Here is a 22,500-nt window from a genome sequence, read left to right as displayed (position 1 = left end):
CATTAAAACTGACATTTAACAAAAAAGACAGGGTTGTGTAATTTTATATTCTAAAATATATAGAATATTTTATATATTTTACTATGCATTCTCTTAACTGTATGTACATGTGTGTACATAATGATCAATATTTTTTATAATAATAATAATAATACTCCATTTTTGGAGAGGTGCGCGTCAGGGTACGCCGAAGGGTACGCGCGCTACACACAGCCTACGGCGCAGCTACGGCGGGAGTTCGACGCAGAAGTATAAACTGGGCTTTAAAGTCAATCGACACAGCGCGAGTTCCCTTGAAAGGGATCCGAGGTCACAGGCGTAACCGAGGCGGGTTTTTTAAACAAATTATATATATTTTTTTAATAATTGTATTTAACTTTCATTTTATTTCAGATTAATTCAACTTACTTATTTCAATTAATTGCCAAGGCAGCATTTCTATTTTTCCATTGATTTTTTTAAATGTTTCTATTAATATTTTATTTAAATTTTTTTTAGTTATATTTTAATTTTAGTAGGTTTTTTTTGTTTCAGTTTTTTTCTTCATAATTCTGTTTACCTTTCATTTTATTTCAGGTTAATTCAACTTATTGTTTTTTTTCAGTTAATTGCCAAAGCAACATTTCTATTTTATTGATGTTTTAAAAAAATATATTGATATTTCATTTTATTTTATATTTATTTTTATTTCATTTTAAATGCTAAATAAAATATATTTTTCAATATACAAAAAAAATGTCATTGATTTCTAAAAGTTTTAATTAACAGTAAAAACAAAGATCATGAGCTTTTTTTCAGGGAACTAATTATGATTTTAGCTGGAATTAAATCCACACCCTGAACATGTTTTGTGAATTTAAAAAAAAAATTGTTTTACATGTTTTGTTAATTGTTCATCATAATTCCATTGTTGATTTTCCTGATTCACCCAGTGTCTTCTGTACACAAGCGTCCTCCTCGTGCATGTGTGATTGTGTATTTGATTGTATCTGTGGTTATTAATCACGTCTTTAATCCTCTTCTCCACCCACAGACCTGTCAGTTACACACTGAGGTACTTCAGCAATAATCACACACACACACACACACACACACGTCAGTCTTTTAATGAATTATGAATGATCTGACAAGTCTTCTCTGTTTAGTAGCACACTGAAGTACAGCGATGAAGCTCCTCCTCCTCTTCCTCCTAAAGTAAGATCAGAGACATTAAAGACATCAGAAGAAACGTTACATCCTGTTAAATCCTCTTATTCATGCTTAACACTAGAATACAACAAATATATATAAAAAATATAGTTAAACCTGAAATATAGGGAAAGATTATTATTATATGTAAAAAAAAATATATATATATACACACACACACACACACACACACACATATATATATGATGAAACTAAATTCACAAAAAAAGCAAAAATGTTGAAATATTTAATTTATCATAAATATAAAAATAAATGTATAAAAAAGGCTAAAATGTTGAAATATATAATTCATATCATAAATATGAAATAAATCATAAAAAGCCTAAAATGTTGAGATATCTAATTCATATAATAAATATGATAATAAATTAATAAAAATGCTAAAATGTTTAAATGTATAATTAATCATGAATTTGGAAATACATTCATAAAAATGATTTAAAAAAATGAATAAATATGAAAAAAAAAATGAAAAGCCAAACATGTTGAAATATATAGTTTATATAATAAATATGAAGATAAATTCATAAAAAGACTAGATGTTGACTAATTGCTGTTATGTTTAGCTTTAAGAAAGTGTATGTATATGAATGTGTGTATGAAGTGTATAGTGTGTGTGTGTGTGTGTGTGTGTGCAGCCGAAGCCCCGCACGAGTTCAGAGGAGAGTGTGACCGCAGACGAGGATCACAGTAAAGCTCTGGCCTTGGGCGCTCCGACACCACTGTTCAGGACGTCCAGCGGGACACACACACACACACACACTCGACCCGTCCCACGCCCACGCTCCGTACGCAACGTCAACTCAGGTGAGTGTCTCACACACACACACACACACACACAAACACACACACACACACACACACACACGACCTATCCCACGCCCACGCCCCGTACGCAGCGTCAACTCAGGTGTGTGTCATACACACACACACACACACACACACACACACACACTCTCTCTCTCTCACACACACACACACACACTCACACACACTCACACACACACACACACTCTCACACAAACACACACACAACCTTTCCCACGCCCACGCCCCGTACGCAGCGTCAACTCAGGTGTGTGTCATACACACACACACGCACACACACACACACACACACTCACACACACACACACACACACACACACACACACACACACACACACATCTGATACAACCAGTGTTGAGGAAAGTTGCATTACAATATTGCGTTACTCCATTAAAAAGTAACTAATTGCATTACTTTTTTCACCTGGGCTGGGCTTGTTACAAGTTATATTAGTTATATTATATTATATTATATATAACAGTTATATTTTTGGGCAAATGTAAAGACCCTTTCAGACCAAAAGGGAAATAATAATCCTCAAACTGAAGGAAATGCAGATTTTCAGCCACTGTAATTCTGGATAACGGAAGAATTGGAAACAGGAGAGAAAAGTTTATCAACACTTCATCAATTAAAACAAAAAAATCTATAGTAATTTTTGCTTATGGTTTAATTCAATCATCGAAGGTCTGAAGCAAGTACATTGGTCAATAAAGTGAGATTAAATCCAAACATTTATGTTTTATTTAACATATTTAGTTATTAAAGGTTTGCATAATATTCTGATTCTGCATTTCACTGATTTTATTCATTTTGAGGAATATTGAATCTGTTTTGTGCAAGTAAGATGAGTAAATGCTCACTCACATTTAGTCTAGAACGACAACCATCGTGTTTACACACACACACACACACACACACACACGTGCGACGCTTCTGCACTTCGATTAGTCTCAACATGATGTCAAGAGAGCTGTCAGTCAATAAATGTGAAAAACAATTTAACTAGCGTTACTTATTTGAAAAAGTAACTCTCGATATTTTGTTGTAAATTTTTTAAGTAATTTGGTACTTTACTAGTTACTTGAAAAAGTAATCTGATTACATAACTCAAGTTACTTTTAATGAGTTACACACAACACTGCTCCTGATCCGCCTGTGTGTGTGTGTGTGTGTGTGTGTGTGTGTGTGTGTGTGTGTGTGTGTGTGTGTGTGTGTGTGTGTGTGTGTGTGTGTGTGTGTGTGTGTGTGTGTGTGTGTGTGTGTGTGTGTGTGTGTGTGTAGACCCGTCTGCGTTCTCCAGTTTTCACACTGATCCTCCACCGGATCTTCTTCCTCCTGAACTGCCGCCGAAGAAAGACCGCAGAAGAAGACAAGCTCCACAGGTGCGTCTCGTTCTCTGTGGATCAACATCCCGTATAAAGTATCACAAAATAATAAGTGTGAATCAAAAATGTAAAAACACATGTAAAAATATATTGCACAAACTGAAAAACATAATGCAAAATGTGTCTGACGTCGACTCCGCTCTTCGATTGATTGGCTCGCGGAGACGATCTAGAACGAGTGGACCAATGGGGACGCTTAAGCCCACCCTAATTTACATAAAACTCAACACTGGGAAAAGCAAGCGCAGAACGTGGAAAGAAGAGCGAAGAGAAAAACAGCACAAGCGTACAAAAAAATAAAACACGAGTAGAAAATGCAAGCGAGCACAAAGTAATAAAACTAAGGAAAACATAATTTTAAAGAAAACATGAACATAAGTTTAAGTTTTGTGCAAAATACTTTTGAATGTGTTTAAAGTTTTTATTCATGCTTGTTATTTTTTTATTCACGCTTATTATAATTTGATCCGTGACCACAGATGTTTATATTCTGATCATTTTGCATTGTTTTTTTTTCAGTTTGTGCAATATATTTTAACATTTTTGATTCACGCTTATTACTTTTTGATCCGTGGCCGCAATACATTTTGACGGGATATTGATCCCATAATTCTCCGGTCTAAAGTCAGAGTCAATTCAGTTCCACTTTCAATTCAAGTGTTTTATTTTTACTTTCATTGCTTTAAAGCAGCTTTAGAAAAAGTGTTAGAGTTTAGGAAGTGTGTTCAATCTCCTGCAAGACTGTTATTTTCCTGTGTAAGTGTGTGTGTGATCAGAGTCTCGATCTCCTGCTCTGCATCTGCAAGAGTCTCGGTTTCATGCTTCATGCTCTCGCTGTCAGGAAGTGGTTTATATCGTCTGACTGTGTGTTTCTCACTCTCTCTCGTTCAGGATCCGGTCCAGTGTGTGTGTCCAGTGATCAGGAAACCACCGGTACGTGTTCGACATGCTTCTCCGGGAATAAGGTCGAGCTGCATCGAAAAAAAATGTGTAAAATTGTGCTATTATTATATTATGTTATGCATAATGCATAATGTTATAATAATCAATAATAAAGTCAAAGGTTTAAATTTAAATACATTGCATTGTTGAGAGAAAAAATATTATTAAATTGAGAAATATTGTCAAATATTTCTGAATGTTATGATAATTTATTTAAATTCAAGGTTTAAATTTAAATACATTGCCTTGTTGAGAGAAAAAGAATCATCATTGCATTCAGAAATATTGTCAACTATTTCTGAACGTTATAAAAAAATTCATTAATTAAATTAAGATTTTAAATTGAATTACATTCAATTGTTGAGAGAGAAAATATTATAAATTCAGAAATATTGTCAAATATTTCTGAATGTTATGATAATTTATTAAATGAAATTCAAGGTTTAAATTTAAATACATTGCATTGTTGAGATAAAAATATATTTAAATTCAGAAATATTTTCAAATATTTCTGAATGTTATAAAAAAAACATTTATAAATTAAATTAAAAGTTTACATTTATTTACATTGTTTGTTGAGTGAAAAATATCATTATTTCATTCAGAAATACTGTCAAATATTTCTGAATGTTATAATAATTTAATTAATTAAATTAAAAGTTAAAATTTTATTACATTGCATTGTTGAGAGAAAAAGTATTATTATTAAATGTAGAAATATTGTCACATAATTCTGAATATTATCATATTTAAATAATTAATTAAATCAACGTTTAAATCATGTATAATTTAAAGGTTTAAATAAAACTACATTACATTTCGGAGAGAAAAATTTTTTCAAATATTTCTGAATATTATAATAGTTAAATGATTTCTTAAATTAAATTACAAATAATTTAAAAGTTAAAATTAAATTGCATTGTTGAGAGAGAAAAAATGTATTAGTAAATTCAGAAATATTGTCAAATTATTTTTAAATCATGTATAATTTAAAAGTTTAAATGAAACTACATTAAATTGTTGAGAGAAAAAAGATTATTATTAATATTGTTTTACAATATTTCTGAATTTTATAATAATTAAATTATTTCTAAAATTAAATTACAAATAATTTAAAAGGTTAAATTAAATTGCATTGTTGACATTTATATTTGTTTTCAAATATGAATTATTACATTTAATAATAATTGATACAAATATTTGATATTGATAATATTTTGGTCAATATTTGATAATAATTGATTGATGCTTGATGTTAGTTGCATTATATAAGTCACAGTATTATATTTTGTGTGTTGATGATGAGCAGATCGTGTTCAGGAAGGTTTTCCACGGCTGTCCTCTAAAGCTCAACTGCTCGACCTCATGGGAGCATCCCGTCACTAAAGGTACGCGCGTCCTCCTTCTTCTTCTGGAGTGTGTTCTGACCCCAGAGCCTCAGTAACGCTCCTGCTCTCTGCTGTAGATCAACACCTGATCTTTGGGGCCGACGAGGGCATCTTCACACTAAACCTCAACGGGTCTGAGACCACCATGGAGCTGGTGAGAGACTCAAACACACACACACACACACACACACACACACACACACACATTCCTGATGACACTTACAACTCGTTCTGATCCTTCTCTGATCCTTCTCTGATTCTCTCTCTCTCTCTCTCAGCTGTTTCCGGGAAAGTGTGTGTGGGTTTACACCATTGGGAACGTCTTAATGTCCGTCTCAGGTGAGGAACAGTCAGATGGAAATCATCGGAACCTGAATGTCAATCACCTTTATTTATGTAGCTCTTTATACAATACAGATGGAAGACCGTTTCTGCCACTTATGAAAAATAATATCATGCATTTTGTAAATGACTAATGACAAAAAGTCTAAATTATGACATAAAATGGACATGAAATCACAGTAGTCAACATTTTAAGTGGATCAAAGTTATACATGAATTTTGAACAATACCCGTTCTTCTCTTAGGACAACTTTGATTACGTTTTTTGATCCACTTCAATGTTGACTACTGTATATCACTTTGACTTAAATGTAAATGTAATAAATAAATGGCATTAAAAGTCAAAACTGACATACTAAGTCCTAATTATGACAAAAAAAAATTTGACTTAAAAAGTCCTTATGATAGTAAAGTTGATATTGACATAAGTCGAAATTTAGACTTAAAAAGTCATATTTATGACATAAAAATGTGATATTATGATGTATAAAGTCGAAATTTTTACGTAAAAAGTCCTTATTATATTAAAGTTGAAATTGACAGTCATAATTATTACATGAAAAGGTGAAATTATGACTTACAAAGTAAAATTTTTGACTTAAACAGGTTTTGACTTAAAAAGTGTAAATGATATTAAAGTTGATATTAACATAAATTTTAATTCAGACTTTTGAAGTCATAATTATTATATAAAGAGGTGAAATTACAATGTTTTAAGTCAGAATTTTGATGTAAAATGTTTTAATTATGATTTTAAAAAGTCAAAATTGACGTTTCAAAATTCTGACTGAAAAGTCAGATTGTCAAAAAGTCTAAATCATAACATACTAAATAAAAATTATGAGATGAAAAGTTGAAATTTTGACATAAAAAGCCGCAATTATGGCATGAAAAACGTCTCGGTTAGCGGCCTCCCCCTGCGGCCTCCAGAGCCAGCCCGGGTGAACGGGCGGGGTGGAAGCCGAGGGAGGGTGGGCAGACTGAGGGATCTGAGCGGATGGCGGGGCCGTCGGGGCAGAATATGCCTCAGTCTGCTCATGGGCGGTTGAGAGCTGTTGTACAGCCCTGAACCGCATCGCCGAAGGGCTGATCTGGGATATGATGGTGTCTGGCAGACGGGACCGCCGGACATCCTGCACATCGGACAGGTTAAGCCACAAGCTTGAATGGTGTACATCACCTGACCCAGGGAGCGTGCGGCCACTTTCGTCGCCGGGGAGCAAGGTCAATGGCGGCGCGCAGCTCAAGGAAGAGCCCTGGGTCAGTCCTGCCCTCCTGCATGTCCATGAACACCTGGGCCAGGAAGACCAGCAGAATGGCCATGGCATGCAGTGAGGCGGCTGTCTGTCCTGGGCGCTATAGGATTTCGCCACAAGTGTAGACGAAAAACTACAGGTTTCGGACGGGTGCTTAGGATCGCGCCGAGAAGCACTCTGAGGACACAGTTATTTTAGTATCACAACAGAGCGTTCAACCGGGGGACCCCAGTGTACCCATGGGCAGCGGCCCCGTGGAGGGGAGGAAGGGCGGAGAAGATCAACGAGGGATCGCTGGAAGACAGGGGTCTTCGAGGATTTCGAGATCTCCTGATGCACATCCGGGAAGAAAGGTATTGGAGTGGACACCGACAGGTGTCAGCGGCCACACCCAAAAACCAATCGTGCAGCAGCGAGCGCACAGGACAGGGCGGAAGGTTCCACTCTAGTCCGACGCTCGCGGCGGTCTGGGAAAGCATGGCTGTCATCTCAGGATCTGACTCGACAAATGCCATATGCACACCCGAAAGTGGCAGCACTGTCAAATCTTCACTTCCTGAAGATTCTTGCCCGCCCTGTGATGCTGCGATGGACAACAGATCCGATTCTGGAACGTCAAAGGAAACCCGCGGGGGGTCCGAAGACGGGCCCACGGGCGTCCCGTGATCGTTCCGGGTTGCGTCAATGAAGAGGGGGGCGTGGGGCACGGACAGATAGTCGGCGCCTTGTCCACACCAACACCCTCAGGTCACCCTGGCCACCAGCCGAAGTAGCACCTCATGTGGAGAGTGTTAGATCGGGGTGTGGATGAGGGGACTCTCTCTCTAATGAGATCATTGAGTCTCGACCGTAATGACGCGATGGTCACGTTCCCGCGTGGAGAACGTGAGTCATCCACAAACGCTGCTCTAGCGTGATCAAGCCCAAGCACGCAGAGCAGAGAATGTGCCCCTCAAAATCGGAAATGAGTCAACCGCAACCAGAAATGCACGGGCGAGCCGTCTTTAAAAAGACGTGCCGCGTACGAGCTCTTTTGTGAGAGAAAAGAAACTCTAAGTGTCGAAGCGCCCGGGGAGAAACACACTCACTGGCAAACCACTGCACAGATAAGCAGGAAGCGCGCACTCGCTGGGAGATCGCCGTCACACCAACACCAGAGAATCTCGCTCGTCCGTAAGAAGCTGACAGTTCAGAGATGGCTTGTGGAGTGAAGAATTAAGTTGGCTCCGAAGCAAAAACATATCTGCATGTTGCCAGCGTCTTCCTTTTATACCCACGAGGTAGGGCAGAGATACGCTATGCAAATTCCGCAGACCCATGGCATTTCTTTGCCATTGGCTCGTTTTGTAATACTCAAAGTTGATAGGCTTTCTAAGGCGAAACCCCATTCGTCGTCATCCGACGTAACTCGGAGTGACAACGAAAGGGAACTAAAAATTATGATGTAAAAAGTCATTGACACAATATAGTCATTGAAATACATAATCAAAAAACATAATTTAGACTTCGTATGTCATAATTTGTACTTTTTATGTCATAAATATGATTTACCAAAGCATGATTTATTTTTCTCATGTGGTGGAAATATGCTTCTGCACAATACACTGCAGCTTGACAGATAAACCTGTTGGCACTGACTGATAGAATGAGTGATTGATGTGTGTAACAGGGAAGTCCTCGCAGCTGCACTCACACACACTGAAGGAGCTGTACGAACACACACGCAAAGAGCATCGCATAGTGGCCTTGCCCACACACAGACTGTTGCCACGGTAACTGACTCCTTTTATTACGTCATATGCATTTAAATTATTAAAGTGTCTCTATTATGCTTTTTCCGATGTTGCCTTTCATCTAGTGTGTAATAAAGCTGTTTGTGATTGTAAAAATTCGGCAAAGTTTCAAAGATCAAAGCTCAGATAAGTGGAGTTTTTGTCTTCTAAATAAAAGAAGCGATTCTGAGCGATTCAGTAATTCCAGTCTCACTTCCTGCTGAACCTATGTAGGTTTGTAACTAATTTGCATAATGTCAGCCAATGGTCTTCATTGGCTGAACAGTGTCTCCTTTGCCCCGCCCTCAAACACTGTAGTTGTAGCTGAGACTGGAAGAGTTTGGTTGGTCATCTGACCAATCAGAGCAGAAAAGACCAATCACAACAGACTGGATCATCTGACCAATCAGAGCAGAGTAGACCAATCACAACAGACTGGGTCATCTGACCAATCAGAGCAGAGTAGACCAATCACAACAGGCTGGGCCATCTGACCATCAGAGCAGAGTAGACCAATCACAACAGACTGGATCATCTGACCAATCAGAGCAGAGTAGACCAATCACAACAGGCTGGGCCGTCTGACCAATCAGAGCAGAATAGACCAATCACAACAGACTAGATCGTCTGACCAATCAGAGCAGAGTAGACCAATCACAACAGACTGGATCATCTGACCAATCAGAGCAGTGTAGACCAATCACAACAGACTGGAACGTCTGACCAATCAGAGCAGAATAGACCAACCACAACAGACTAGATCATCTGACCAACCAGATCAGAGTAGACCAATCACAACAGACTGGATCATCTGACCAATCAGAGCAGAGTAGACCAATCACAACAGACTGGATCATCTGACCAATCAGAGCAGAGTAGACCAATCACAACAGACTAGATCATCTCACCAATCAGAGCAGAATAGACCAATCACAACAGACTGGATCATCTGACCAATCAGAGCAGACTAGACCAATCACAACAGACTGGGCCATCTGACCAATCAGAGCAGAATAGACCAATCACAACAGACTAGATCATCTGACCAACCAGAGCAGAGTAGACCAATCACAACAGACTGGATCATCTGACCAATCAGAGCAGAATAGACCAATCACAACAGACTGGATCATCTGACCAATCAGAGCAGAGTAGATCAATCACAACAGACTGAGTCATCTGACCAACCAGAGCAGAGTAGACCAATCACAACAGACTGGATCATCTGACCAACCAGAGCAGAGTAGACCAATCACAATAGACTGGATCATCTGACCAATCAGAGCAGAATAGACCAATCACAACAGACTGGATCATCTGACCAACCAGAGCAGAGTAGACCAATCACAATAGACTAGATCATCTGACCAATCAGAGCAGAATAGACCAATCACAACAGACTGGATCATCTGACCAATCAGACCAGAGTAGACCAATCACAATAGACTGGATCATCTGACCAATCAGAGCAGAGTAGACCAATCACAACAGACTGAGTCATCTGACCAATCAGAGCAGAGTAGACCAGTCACAACAGACTGGATCATCTGACCAACCAGAGCAGAGTAGATCAATCACAATAGACTGGATCATCTGACCCATCAGAGCAGAGTAGACCAATCACAACAGACTGAGTCATCTGACCAATCAGAGCAGAGTAGACCAATCACAACAGACTGGATCATCTGACCAACCAGAGCAGAGTAGACCAATCACAATAGACTAGATCATCTGACCAATCAGAGCAGAATAGACCAATCACAACAGACTGGATCATCTGACCAATCAGAGCAGAGTAGACCAATCACAACAGACTGGGCCATCTGACAAATCAGAGCAGAATAGACCAATCACAACAGACTAGATCATCTGACCAACCAGAGCAGAGTAGACCAATCACAACAGACTGGATCATCTGACCAACCAGAGCAGAGTAGACCAATCACAATAGACTAGATCATCTGTCCAATCAGGCCAGAATAGACCAATCACAACAGACTGGATCATCTGACCAATGAGAGCAGAGTAGACCAATCACAACAGACTGGGCCATCTGACCAATCAGAGCAGAATAGACCAATCACAACACACTGGGTCATCTGACCACCCAGAGCAGAGTAGACCAATCACAACCGACTGGGCCGTCTGACCAACCAGAGCAGAGTAGATCAATCACAATAGACTGGATCATCTGACCAATCAGAGCAGAGTAGACCAATCACAACAGACTGGATCATCTGACCAACCAGAGCAGAGTAGACCAATCACAATAGACTAGATCATCTGACCAATCAGAGCAGAATAGACCAATCACAACAGACTGGATCATCTGACCAATCAGAGCAGAGTAGACCAATCACAACAGACTGGGCCATCTGACAAATCAGAGCAGAATAGACCAATCACAACAGACTAGATCATCTGACCAACCAGAGCAGAGTAGACCAATCACAACAGACTGGATCATCTGACCAACCAGAGCAGAGTAGACCAATCACAATAGACTAGATCATCTGTCCAATCAGGCCAGAATAGACCAATCACAACCGACTGGGCCGTCTGACCAATGAGAGCAGAGTAGACCAATCACAACAGACTGGGCCATCTGACCAATCAGAGCAGAATAGACCAATTCAAACAGACTGGGTCATCTGACCACCCAGAGCAGAGTAGACCAATCACAACCGACTGGGCCGTCTGACCAACCAGAGCAGAGTAGATCAATCACAATAGACTGGATCATCTGACCAATCAGAGCAGAGTAGACCAATTCAAACAGACTGGGCCATCTGACCAACCAGAGCAGAGTAGATCAATCACAACAGACTGGATCATCTGACCAATCAGAGCAGAATAGACCAATCACAACAGACTGGATCATCTGACCAATCAGAGCAGAGTAGATCAATCACAACAGACTGAGTCATCTGACCAATCAGAGCAGAGTAGATCAATCACAACAGACTGGGCCGTCTGACCAATCAGAGCAGAGTAGACCAATCACAACAGACTGGGCCGTCTGACCAATCAGAGCAGAGTAGACCAATCACAACAGACTGGATCATCTGATCAATCAGAGCAGAATAGACCAATCACAACAGACTGGGCCATCTGACCAACCAGAGCAGAGTAGACCAATCACAACAGACTGGATCATCTGACCAATCAGAGCAGAGTAGATCAATCACAACAGACTGAGTCATCTGACCAATCAGAGCAGAGTAGATCAATCACAACAGACTGGATCATCTGACCAATCAGAGCAGAATAGACCAATCACAACAGACTGGATCATCTGACCAATCAGAGCAGAGTAGACCAATCACAACAGACTAGATCATCTCACCAATCAGAGCAGAATAGACCAATCACAACAGACTGGATCATCTGACCAATCAGAGCAGACTAGACCAATCACAACAGACTGGGCCATCTGACCAATCAGAGCAGAATAGACCAATCACAACAGACTAGATCATCTGACCAACCAGAGCAGAGTAGACCAATCACAACAGACTGGATCATCTGACCAATCAGAGCAGAATAGACCAATCACAACAGACTGGATCATCTGACCAATCAGAGCAGAGTAGATCAATCACAACAGACTGAGTCATCTGACCAACCAGAGCAGAGTAGACCAATCACAACAGACTGGATCATCTGACCAACCAGAGCAGAGTAGACCAATCACAATAGACTGGATCATCTGACCAATCAGAGCAGAATAGACCAATCACAACAGACTGGATCATCTGACCAACCAGAGCAGAGTAGACCAATCACAATAGACTAGATCATCTGACCAATCAGAGCAGAATAGACCAATCACAACAGACTGGATCATCTGACCAATCAGACCAGAGTAGACCAATCACAATAGACTGGATCATCTGACCAATCAGAGCAGAGTAGACCAATCACAACAGACTGAGTCATCTGACCAATCAGAGCAGAGTAGACCAGTCACAACAGACTGGATCATCTGACCAACCAGAGCAGAGTAGATCAATCACAATAGACTGGATCATCTGACCAATCAGAGCAGAGTAGACCAATCACAACAGACTGAGTCATCTGACCAATCAGAGCAGAGTAGACCAATCACAACAGACTGGATCATCTGACCAACCAGAGCAGAGTAGACCAATCACAATAGACTAGATCATCTGACCAATCAGAGCAGAATAGACCAATCACAACAGACTGGATCATCTGACCAATCAGAGCAGAGTAGACCAATCACAACAGACTGGGCCATCTGACAAATCAGAGCAGAATAGACCAATCACAACAGACTAGATCATCTGACCAACCAGAGCAGAGTAGACCAATCACAACAGACTGGATCATCTGACCAACCAGAGCAGAGTAGACCAATCACAATAGACTAGATCATCTGTCCAATCAGGCCAGAATAGACCAATCACAACAGACTGGATCATCTGACCAATGAGAGCAGAGTAGACCAATCACAACAGACTGGGCCATCTGACCAATCAGAGCAGAATAGACCAATCACAACACACTGGGTCATCTGACCACCCAGAGCAGAGTAGACCAATCACAACCGACTGGGCCATCTGACCAACCAGAGCAGAGTAGATCAATCACAATAGACTGGATCATCTGACCAATCAGAGCAGAGTAGACCAATTCAAACAGACTGGGCCATCTGACCAACCAGAGCAGAGTAGATCAATCACAACAGACTGGATCATCTGACCAATCAGAGCAGAATAGACCAATCACAACAGACTGGATCATCTGACCAATCAGAGCAGAGTAGATCAATCACAACAGACTGAGTCATCTGACCAATCAGAGCAGAGTAGATCAATCACAACAGACTGGGCCGTCTGACCAATCAGAGCAGAGTAGACCAATCACAACAGACTGGGCCGTCTGACCAATCAGAGCAGAGTAGACCAATCACAACAGACTGCATCATCTGATCAATCAGAGCAGAATAGACCAATCACAACAGACTGGGCCATCTGACCAACCAGAGCAGAGTAGACCAATCACAACAGACTGGATCATCTGACCAATCAGAGCAGAGTAGATCAATCACAACAGACTGAGTCATCTGACCAATCAGAGCAGAGTAGATCAATCACAACAGACTGGGCCGTCTGACCAATCAGAGCAGAGTAGACCAATCACAACAGACTGGGCCGTCTGACCAATCAGAGCAGAGTAGATCAATCACAACAGACTGAGTCATCTGACCAATCAGAGCAGAGTAGATCAATCACAACAGACTGAGTCATCTGACCAATCAGAGCAGAGTAGATCAATCACAACAGACTGGGCCGTCTGACCAATCAGAGCAGAATAGACCAATCACAACAGACTGGGCCATCTGACCAACCAGAGCAGAGTAGACCAATCACAACAGACTGGATCATCTGACCAATCAGAGCAGAGTAGACCAATCACAACAGACTGGGCCGTCTGACCAATCAGAGCAGAGTAGATCAAACACAACAGACTGAGTCATCTGACCAATCAGAGCAGAGTAGATCAATCACAACAGACTGGGCTGTCTGACCAATCAGAGCAGAGTAGACCAATCACAACAGACTGGGCCGTCTGACCAATCAGAGCAGAGTAGACCAATCACAACAGACTGGGCCATCTGACCAATCAGAGCAGAGTAGACCAATCACAACAGACTGGATCATCTGACCAATCAGAGCAGAATAGACCAATCACAACAGACTGGATCATCTGACCAATCAGAGCAGAGTAGATCAATCACAACAGACTGAGTCATCTGACCAACCAGAGCAGAGTAGACCAATCACAACAGACTGGGCCATCTGACCAACCAGAGCAGAGTAGACCAATCACAACAGACTGGATCATCTGACCAATCAGAGCAGAATAGACCAATCACAACAGACTGGATCATCTGACCAATCAGAGCAGAGTAGATCAATCACAACAGACTGAGTCATCTGACCAACCAGAGCAGAGTAGACCAATCACAACAGACTGGATCATCTGACCAACCAGAGCAGAGTAGACCAATCACAATAGACTGGATCATCTGACCAATCAGAGCAGAATAGACCAATCACAACAGACTGGATCATCTGACCAACCAGAGCAGAGTAGACCAATCACAATAGACTAGATCATCTGACCAATCAGAGCAGAATAGACCAATCACAACAGACTGGATCATCTGACCAATCAGACCAGAGTAGACCAATCACAATAGACTGGATCATCTGACCAATCAGAGCAGAGTAGACCAATCACAACAGACTGAGTCATCTGACCAATCAGAGCAGAGTAGACCAGTCACAACAGACTGGATCATCTGACCAACCAGAGCAGAGTAGATCAATCACAATAGACTGGATCATCTGACCAATCAGAGCAGAGTAGACCAATCACAACAGACTGAGTCATCTGACCAATCAGAGCAGAGTAGACCAATCACAACAGACTGGATCATCTGACCAACCAGAGCAGAGTAGACCAATCACAATAGACTAGATCATCTGACCAATCAGAGCAGAATAGACCAATCACAACAGACTGGATCATCTGACCAATCAGAGCAGAGTAGACCAATCACAACAGACTGGGCCATCTGACAAATCAGAGCAGAATAGACCAATCACAACAGACTAGATCATCTGACCAACCAGAGCAGAGTAGACCAATCACAACAGACTGGATCATCTGACCAACCAGAGCAGAGTAGACCAATCACAATAGACTAGATCATCTGTCCAATCAGGCCAGAATAGACCAATCACAACAGACTGGATCATCTGACCAATGAGAGCAGAGTAGACCAATCACAACAGACTGGGCCATCTGACCAATCAGAGCAGAATAGACCAATCACAACACACTGGGTCATCTGACCACCCAGAGCAGAGTAGACCAATCACAACCGACTGGGCCATCTGACCAACCAGAGCAGAGTAGATCAATCACAATAGACTGGATCATCTGACCAATCAGAGCAGAGTAGACCAATTCAAACAGACTGGGCCATCTGACCAACCAGAGCAGAGTAGATCAATCACAACAGACTGGATCATCTGACCAATCAGAGCAGAATAGACCAATCACAACAGACTGGATCATCTGACCAATCAGAGCAGAGTAGATCAATCACAACAGACTGAGTCATCTGACCAATCAGAGCAGAGTAGATCAATCACAACAGACTGGGCCGTCTGACCAATCAGAGCAGAGTAGACCAATCACAACAGACTGGGCCGTCTGACCAATCAGAGCAGAGTAGACCAATCACAACAGACTGGATCATCTGATCAATCAGAGCAGAATAGACCAATCACAACAGACTGGGCCATCTGACCAACCAGAGCAGAGTAGACCAATCACAACAGACTGGATCATCTGACCAATCAGAGCAGAGTAGATCAATCACAACAGACTGAGTCATCTGACCAATCAGAGCAGAGTAGATCAATCACAACAGACTGGGCCGTCTGACCAATCAGAGCAGAGTAGACCAATCACAACAGACTGGGCCGTCTGACCAATCAGAGCAGAGTAGATCAATCACAACAGACTGAGTCATCTGACCAATCAGAGCAGAGTAGATCAATCACAACAGACTGAGTCATCTGACCAATCAGAGCAGAGTAGATCAATCACAACAGACTGGGCCGTCTGACCAATCAGAGCAGAATAGACCAATCACAACAGACTGGGCCATCTGACCAACCAGAGCAGAGTAGACCAATCACAACAGACTGGATCATCTGACCAATCAGAGCAGAGTAGACCAATCACAACAGACTGGGCCGTCTGACCAATCAGAGCAGAGTAGATCAAACACAACAGACTGAGTCATCTGACCAATCAGAGCAGAGTAGATCAATCACAACAGACTGGGCTGTCTGACCAATCAGAGCAGAGTAGACCAATCACAACAGACTGGGCCGTCTGACCAATCAGAGCAGAGTAGACCAATCACAACAGACTGGGCCATCTGACCAATCAGAGCAGAGTAGACCAATCACAACAGACTGGGCCATCTGACCAACCAGAGCAGAGTAGACCAATCACAACAGACTGGATCATCTGACCAATCAGAGCAGAGTAGATCAAACACAACAGACTGGGCCGTCTGACCAATCAGAGCAGAGTAGACCAATCACAACAGACTGGGCCGTCTGACCAATCAGAGCAGAGTAGACCAATCACAACAGACTGGGCCGTCTGACCAATCAGAGCAGAGTAGACCAATCACAACAGACTGGGCCATCTGACCAATCAGAGCAGAGTAGACCAATCACAACAGACTGGGCCATCTGACCAATCAGAGCAGAGTAGACCAATCACAACAGACTGGATCATCTGACCAATCAGATTAGAGTAGACCAATCACAACAGACTGGGCCGTCTGACCAATCAGAGCAGAGTAGATCAATCACAACAGACTGGGCTGTCTGACCAATCAGAGCAGAGTAGACCAATCACAACAGACTGGGCCGTCTGACCAATCAGAGCAGAGTAGACCAATCACAACAGACTGGGCCATCTGACCAATCAGAGCAGAATAGACCAATCACAACAGACTGGGCCATCTGACCAACCAGAGCAGAGTAGACCAATCACAACAGACTGGATCATCTGACCAATCAGAGCAGAGTAGATCAATCACAACAGACTGGGCCGTCTGACCAATCAGAGCAGAGTAGACCAATCACAACAGACTGGGCCGTCTGACCAATCAGAGCAGAGTAGACCAATCACAACAGACTGGGCCGTCTGACCAATCAGAGCAGAGTAGACCAATCACAACAGACTGGGCCATCTGACCAATCAGAGCAGAGTAGACCAATCACAACAGACTGGGCCATCTGACCAATCAGAGCAGAGTAGACCAATCACAACAGACTGGGTCATCTGACCAACCAGAGCAGAATAGACCAATCACAACAGACTGGGCCATCTGACCAACCAGAGCAGAATAGACCAATCAAAACAGACTGGGTCATCTGACCAACCAGAGCAGAGTAGACCAATCACAACAGACTGGGTCATCTGACCAACCAGAGCAGAATAGACCAATCACAACAGACTGGGTCATCTGACCAACCAGAGTAGAATAGACCAATCACAACAGACTGGGTCATCTGACCAACCAGAGCAGAGTAGACCAATCACAACAGACTGGGCCGTCTGACCAATCAGAGCAGAGTAGATCAATCACAACAGACTGAGTCATCTGACCAATCAGAGCAGAGTAGATCAATCACAACTGACTGAGTCATCTGACCAATCAGAGCAGAGTAGATCAATCAGAACAGACTGGGCCGTCTGACCAATCAGAGCAGAATAGACCAATCACAACAGACTGGGCCATCTGACCAACCAGAGCAGAGTAGACCAATCACAACAGACTGGATCATCTGACCAATCAGAGCAGAGTAGACCAATCACAACAGACTGGGCCGTCTGACCAATCAGATCAGAGTAGATCAAACACAACAGACTGAGTCATCTGACCAATCAGAGCAGAGTAGATCAATCACAACAGACTGGGCTGTCTGACCAATCAGAGCAGAGTAGACCAATCACAACAGACTGGGCCATCTGACCAATCAGAGCAGAGTAGACCAATCACAACAGACTGGGCCATCTGACCAATCAGAGCAGAATAGACCAATCACAACAGACTGGGCCATCTGACCAACCAGAGCAGAGTAGACCAATCACAACAGACTGGATCATCTCACCAATCAGAGCAGAGTAGATCAAACACAACAGACTGGGCCGTCTGACCAATCAGAGCAGAGTAGACCAATCACAACAGACTGGGCCATCTGACCAATCAGAGCAGAGTAGACCAATCACAACAGACTGGGCCGTCTGACCAATCAGAGCAGAGTAGACCAATCACAACAGACTGGGCCATCTGACCAATCAGAGCAGAGTAGACCAATCACAACAGACTGGGCCATCTGACCAATCAGAGCAGAGTAGACCAATCACAACAGACTGGATCATCTGACCAATCAGAGCAGAGTAGACCAATCACAACAGACTGGGCCGTCTGACCAATCAGAGCAGAGTAGATCAATCACAACAGACTGGGCTGTCTGACCAATCAGAGCAGAGTAGACCAATCACAACAGACTGGGCCGTCTGACCAATCAGAGCAGAGTAGACCAATCACAACAGACTGGGCCATCTGACCAATCAGAGCAGAATAGACCAATCACAACAGACTGGGCCATCTGACCAACCAGAGCAGAGTAGACCAATCACAACAGACTGGATCATCTGACCAATCAGAGCAGAGTAGATCAATCACAACAGACTGGGCCGTCTGACCAATCAGAGCAGAGTAGACCAATCACAACAGACTGGGCCGTCTGACCAATCAGAGTAGAATAGACCAATCACAACAGACTGGGTCATCTGACCAACCAGAGCAGAGTAGATCAATCACAACAGACTGGGCCGTCTGACCAATCAGAGCAGAGTAGACCAATCACAACAGACTGGGCCGTCTGACCAATCAGAGTAGAATAGACCAATCACAACAGACTGGGTCATCTGACCAACCAGAGCAGATGCTGCAATGAATATTATGAGAAAATGAAAGTTATGTTTGATGTGAACCTGTTGTAGGAGGAACCAAAACAAATTAGGAACCTTTAAAATAGAAGAATAGGTGACATTACCCAGTATGACACACAGTTGCTGCAGCAACACTGAGGTGTTTGATTTTAACCACACATGCATGAAAACAGAGAAACCACACACACACACACACACACACACACACACACACACACACACACACACACACACACACACACACACACACACACACACACACACAGAGCATCCATCACTCTTAACGGAACTTTGTGACTTAGTGACCCAAATAAAGGGAAGATACAGATACACACACACACACAACCACACACACACACACACACAACCACACAATCTAATCTGTGTTCTCGCCGTCTCACAACAGGAAGTTTGCGATCAGCACGAAGATTCCAGACACAAAGGGATGCAGGACGTGTTCAGTGGGTGAGATGAGAAAATCCCGATCACTTTTACTCTTCAAATCAAGCCTGGCTCTGTAAATGAAGAAACTATGGAGCCAGATCAGTCTCAAAAATAATACATTTACAACACACAATTCATAAATACACAAGTAAAAGCATAAATATTTTCCCAAATGCTCACTCAAATGCATCTTCCCTAAGGTCTCAAAAATATCACACACACAAATTCAAAGCAGTCCACGCACGTGTGACGATTTCCAAATGCAGTTTCAACGATCCATAAATACATGTAACATCATTCATAAATGTGTGATGGAAATTAATTCAAGAACTTGATATATATATATATATATATATAGTTGTGTAAACATTTTAAATTTATTTAGGTAAGATGCATTGTGTGAGTATTTGGGAAAATATTTATGCTTTTACTCGTGTATTTATGAATTGTGTTTTGAATTTACAAATCGGATTTTGTAAATGTGAAATGTGCTGTGCATTTGTGAATTTTGGTTTGTAAATGTATTATTTTAGAGGCTGATCTGGCTCCATAATAAACTGTGTGTGTGTGTGTGTGTGTGTGTGTGTGTGTGTGTGTGTGTGTGTGTGTGTGTGTGTGTGTGTGTGTGTGTGTGTGTGTGTGTGTGTGTGTGTGTGTGTGTGTGTGTGTGCAGCTCATAACGCTCAGAACGGCTGTGTGTTCCTGTGCTGTGCGCTGGAGTCCAGTGTGGTTCTGTTGCAGTGGTACGAGCCCATGCACAAGTTCATGCTGATCAAGGTGAGAGAGCTGACGCACAGGCCCGGGTCTAGACTCCTGTAGGGGGGAGGGCGGGGGTGAGGGGTCGAGGTTAAGCCCAGTTTATACTCCTGCGTCGAACTCATGCAGTAGCTACGTCGTAGGCTGTGTGTAGCGGGCGTACCCTTCTGCGTACCCTGACGTGCACCTCTCCAAAAACGTAACAACGCGTCAATTCTACGCGGACGCAAGCGCTGTGATTGGTCCGCTAGAACCCCTCCCTCGGGTTTCACATGCCCCCTCTGCATGTGTAATTGCGCGTCAATGCGGACAACGACGCAGAAGTATAAATGAAAACCAACGCGTAGTGTATAGCAAAGATAGATAGATAGATAGATAGATAGATAGATAGATAGATAGATAGATAGATAGATAGATAGATAGATATATAGATAGATAGATAGATAGATAGATAGATAGATAGATAGATAGATAGATAGATAGATAGATATTCTTAATGGCTATATTTATATTATACATTTTATTAAAAAAAAACATAAAAATCTATAGGCTATTTATTTATATATTAACAATTTAACATTTTATAACACACCTCTACATGACATGACCACTTTTATCTTATTTTCACTTTAAGTATAATCACTTTTCTACTGTCTACAGTTTGGAAAGAAGCCGGAAGCCTAATGTTGCTATAGCAATGAATGCAACTTGGATTGTGTGGAAAGGGGCAATTAAATAACACAGAGAATGTGTTTTTTTTTTCAGTCCATTGCGCTACTTTTCCATGTTTTTAATGTAAACATCACCCAAGACGTGATCGTGATCGACAGTTGCGCTCTCATCTCGCTTCCATAATGAGTGTGTGATGCGTCTTTCTAAAACACGGCACTCAGGTTATCATCTCTAGACCTGCACTGACATGCGTCTCACGTTTTAACCGTAAAAACACGTCCTATGTGAATGGCCCCTAACTGATTAAAAGATAAACCGTGCATGCTTATATCTCAGTGCTGTTATTTAACACAGTTCGCCTCGTTCATTCAGTTTAACAGCATTAACAGCAAGACAAATCAACTGAACTGGACTATACATATGCATTTTAAACACTTACATTATGTTCTTGCTCCGTTCATGCAATAAATGCACGTTCTTCCAGCTGATTTCATCTGGGTATGAATCAAAAATCAAATCAAGACCGTATATTAAAGGTGCAATGTGTAATATTTCTGAGGATCTATTGACAGAAATGCAATTTAAGATCCATAACTATGTTTATAAAGAACCGTTATGTTTTCACTACCTGAGAATAAGACATTTATATCTCCATAACCGCGGACACGCTGTAGCATTTTAACAAGCTATAATTAATGATCTGAGGGGTATTTTGAGATGAAATTTCACAGACACATTCTGGGAACGCCATATATTTATATAACATCTTGTGAAAATGAGAATAATATGTCACTTTAAGTGTTGCTGAAGATATCCTGTGCCTCGCTGTGTCTCATCTCTATATATATTTTTATAAAAGCGCTACATAAACGCGTCTTCATCTCTGACCTTTCGTGCAGAATCTCCCGCCCACCA

General features: G+C 41.8%; 1 protein-coding gene across 3 annotated transcripts in view; it reads left to right on the top strand.

The window, feature by feature from the left end:
- map4k1 (mitogen-activated protein kinase kinase kinase kinase 1) overlaps positions 1-22,500 on the top strand; it is a 53,816-nt gene that overhangs the window by 28,096 nt on the left and 3,220 nt on the right. For 2 of the 3 annotated variants that reach the window (XM_077230376.1, XM_077230375.1), the window contains 11 exons: positions 1,034-1,054; positions 1,146-1,194; positions 1,848-2,016; positions 3,323-3,423; positions 4,318-4,359; positions 5,678-5,756; positions 5,834-5,910; positions 6,035-6,095; positions 9,024-9,126; positions 20,120-20,178; positions 20,831-20,934. In XM_077230376.1, coding sequence (XP_077086491.1) covers positions 1,034-1,054; positions 1,146-1,194; positions 1,848-2,016; positions 3,323-3,423; positions 4,318-4,359; positions 5,678-5,756; positions 5,834-5,910; positions 6,035-6,095; positions 9,024-9,126; positions 20,120-20,178; positions 20,831-20,934 — 865 coding nt within the window. The remainder of the gene's footprint in view (positions 1-1,033; positions 1,055-1,145; positions 1,195-1,847; positions 2,017-3,322; positions 3,424-4,317; positions 4,360-5,677; positions 5,757-5,833; positions 5,911-6,034; positions 6,096-9,023; positions 9,127-20,119; positions 20,179-20,830; positions 20,935-22,500) is intronic. The other variant, XM_077230377.1, reaches the window with a different exon arrangement.

Source organism: Siphateles boraxobius, unplaced genomic scaffold (assembly GCF_051911475.1).
Source record: "Siphateles boraxobius isolate OS27281-9 unplaced genomic scaffold, OSU_SipBor_1 143, whole genome shotgun sequence".
Taxonomy (NCBI): Eukaryota; Metazoa; Chordata; class Actinopteri; order Cypriniformes; family Leuciscidae; genus Siphateles; species Siphateles boraxobius.
The sequence above is the reverse complement of the archived record's forward strand: the minus strand, read 5'-3'. Positions and strand labels throughout refer to the sequence as shown.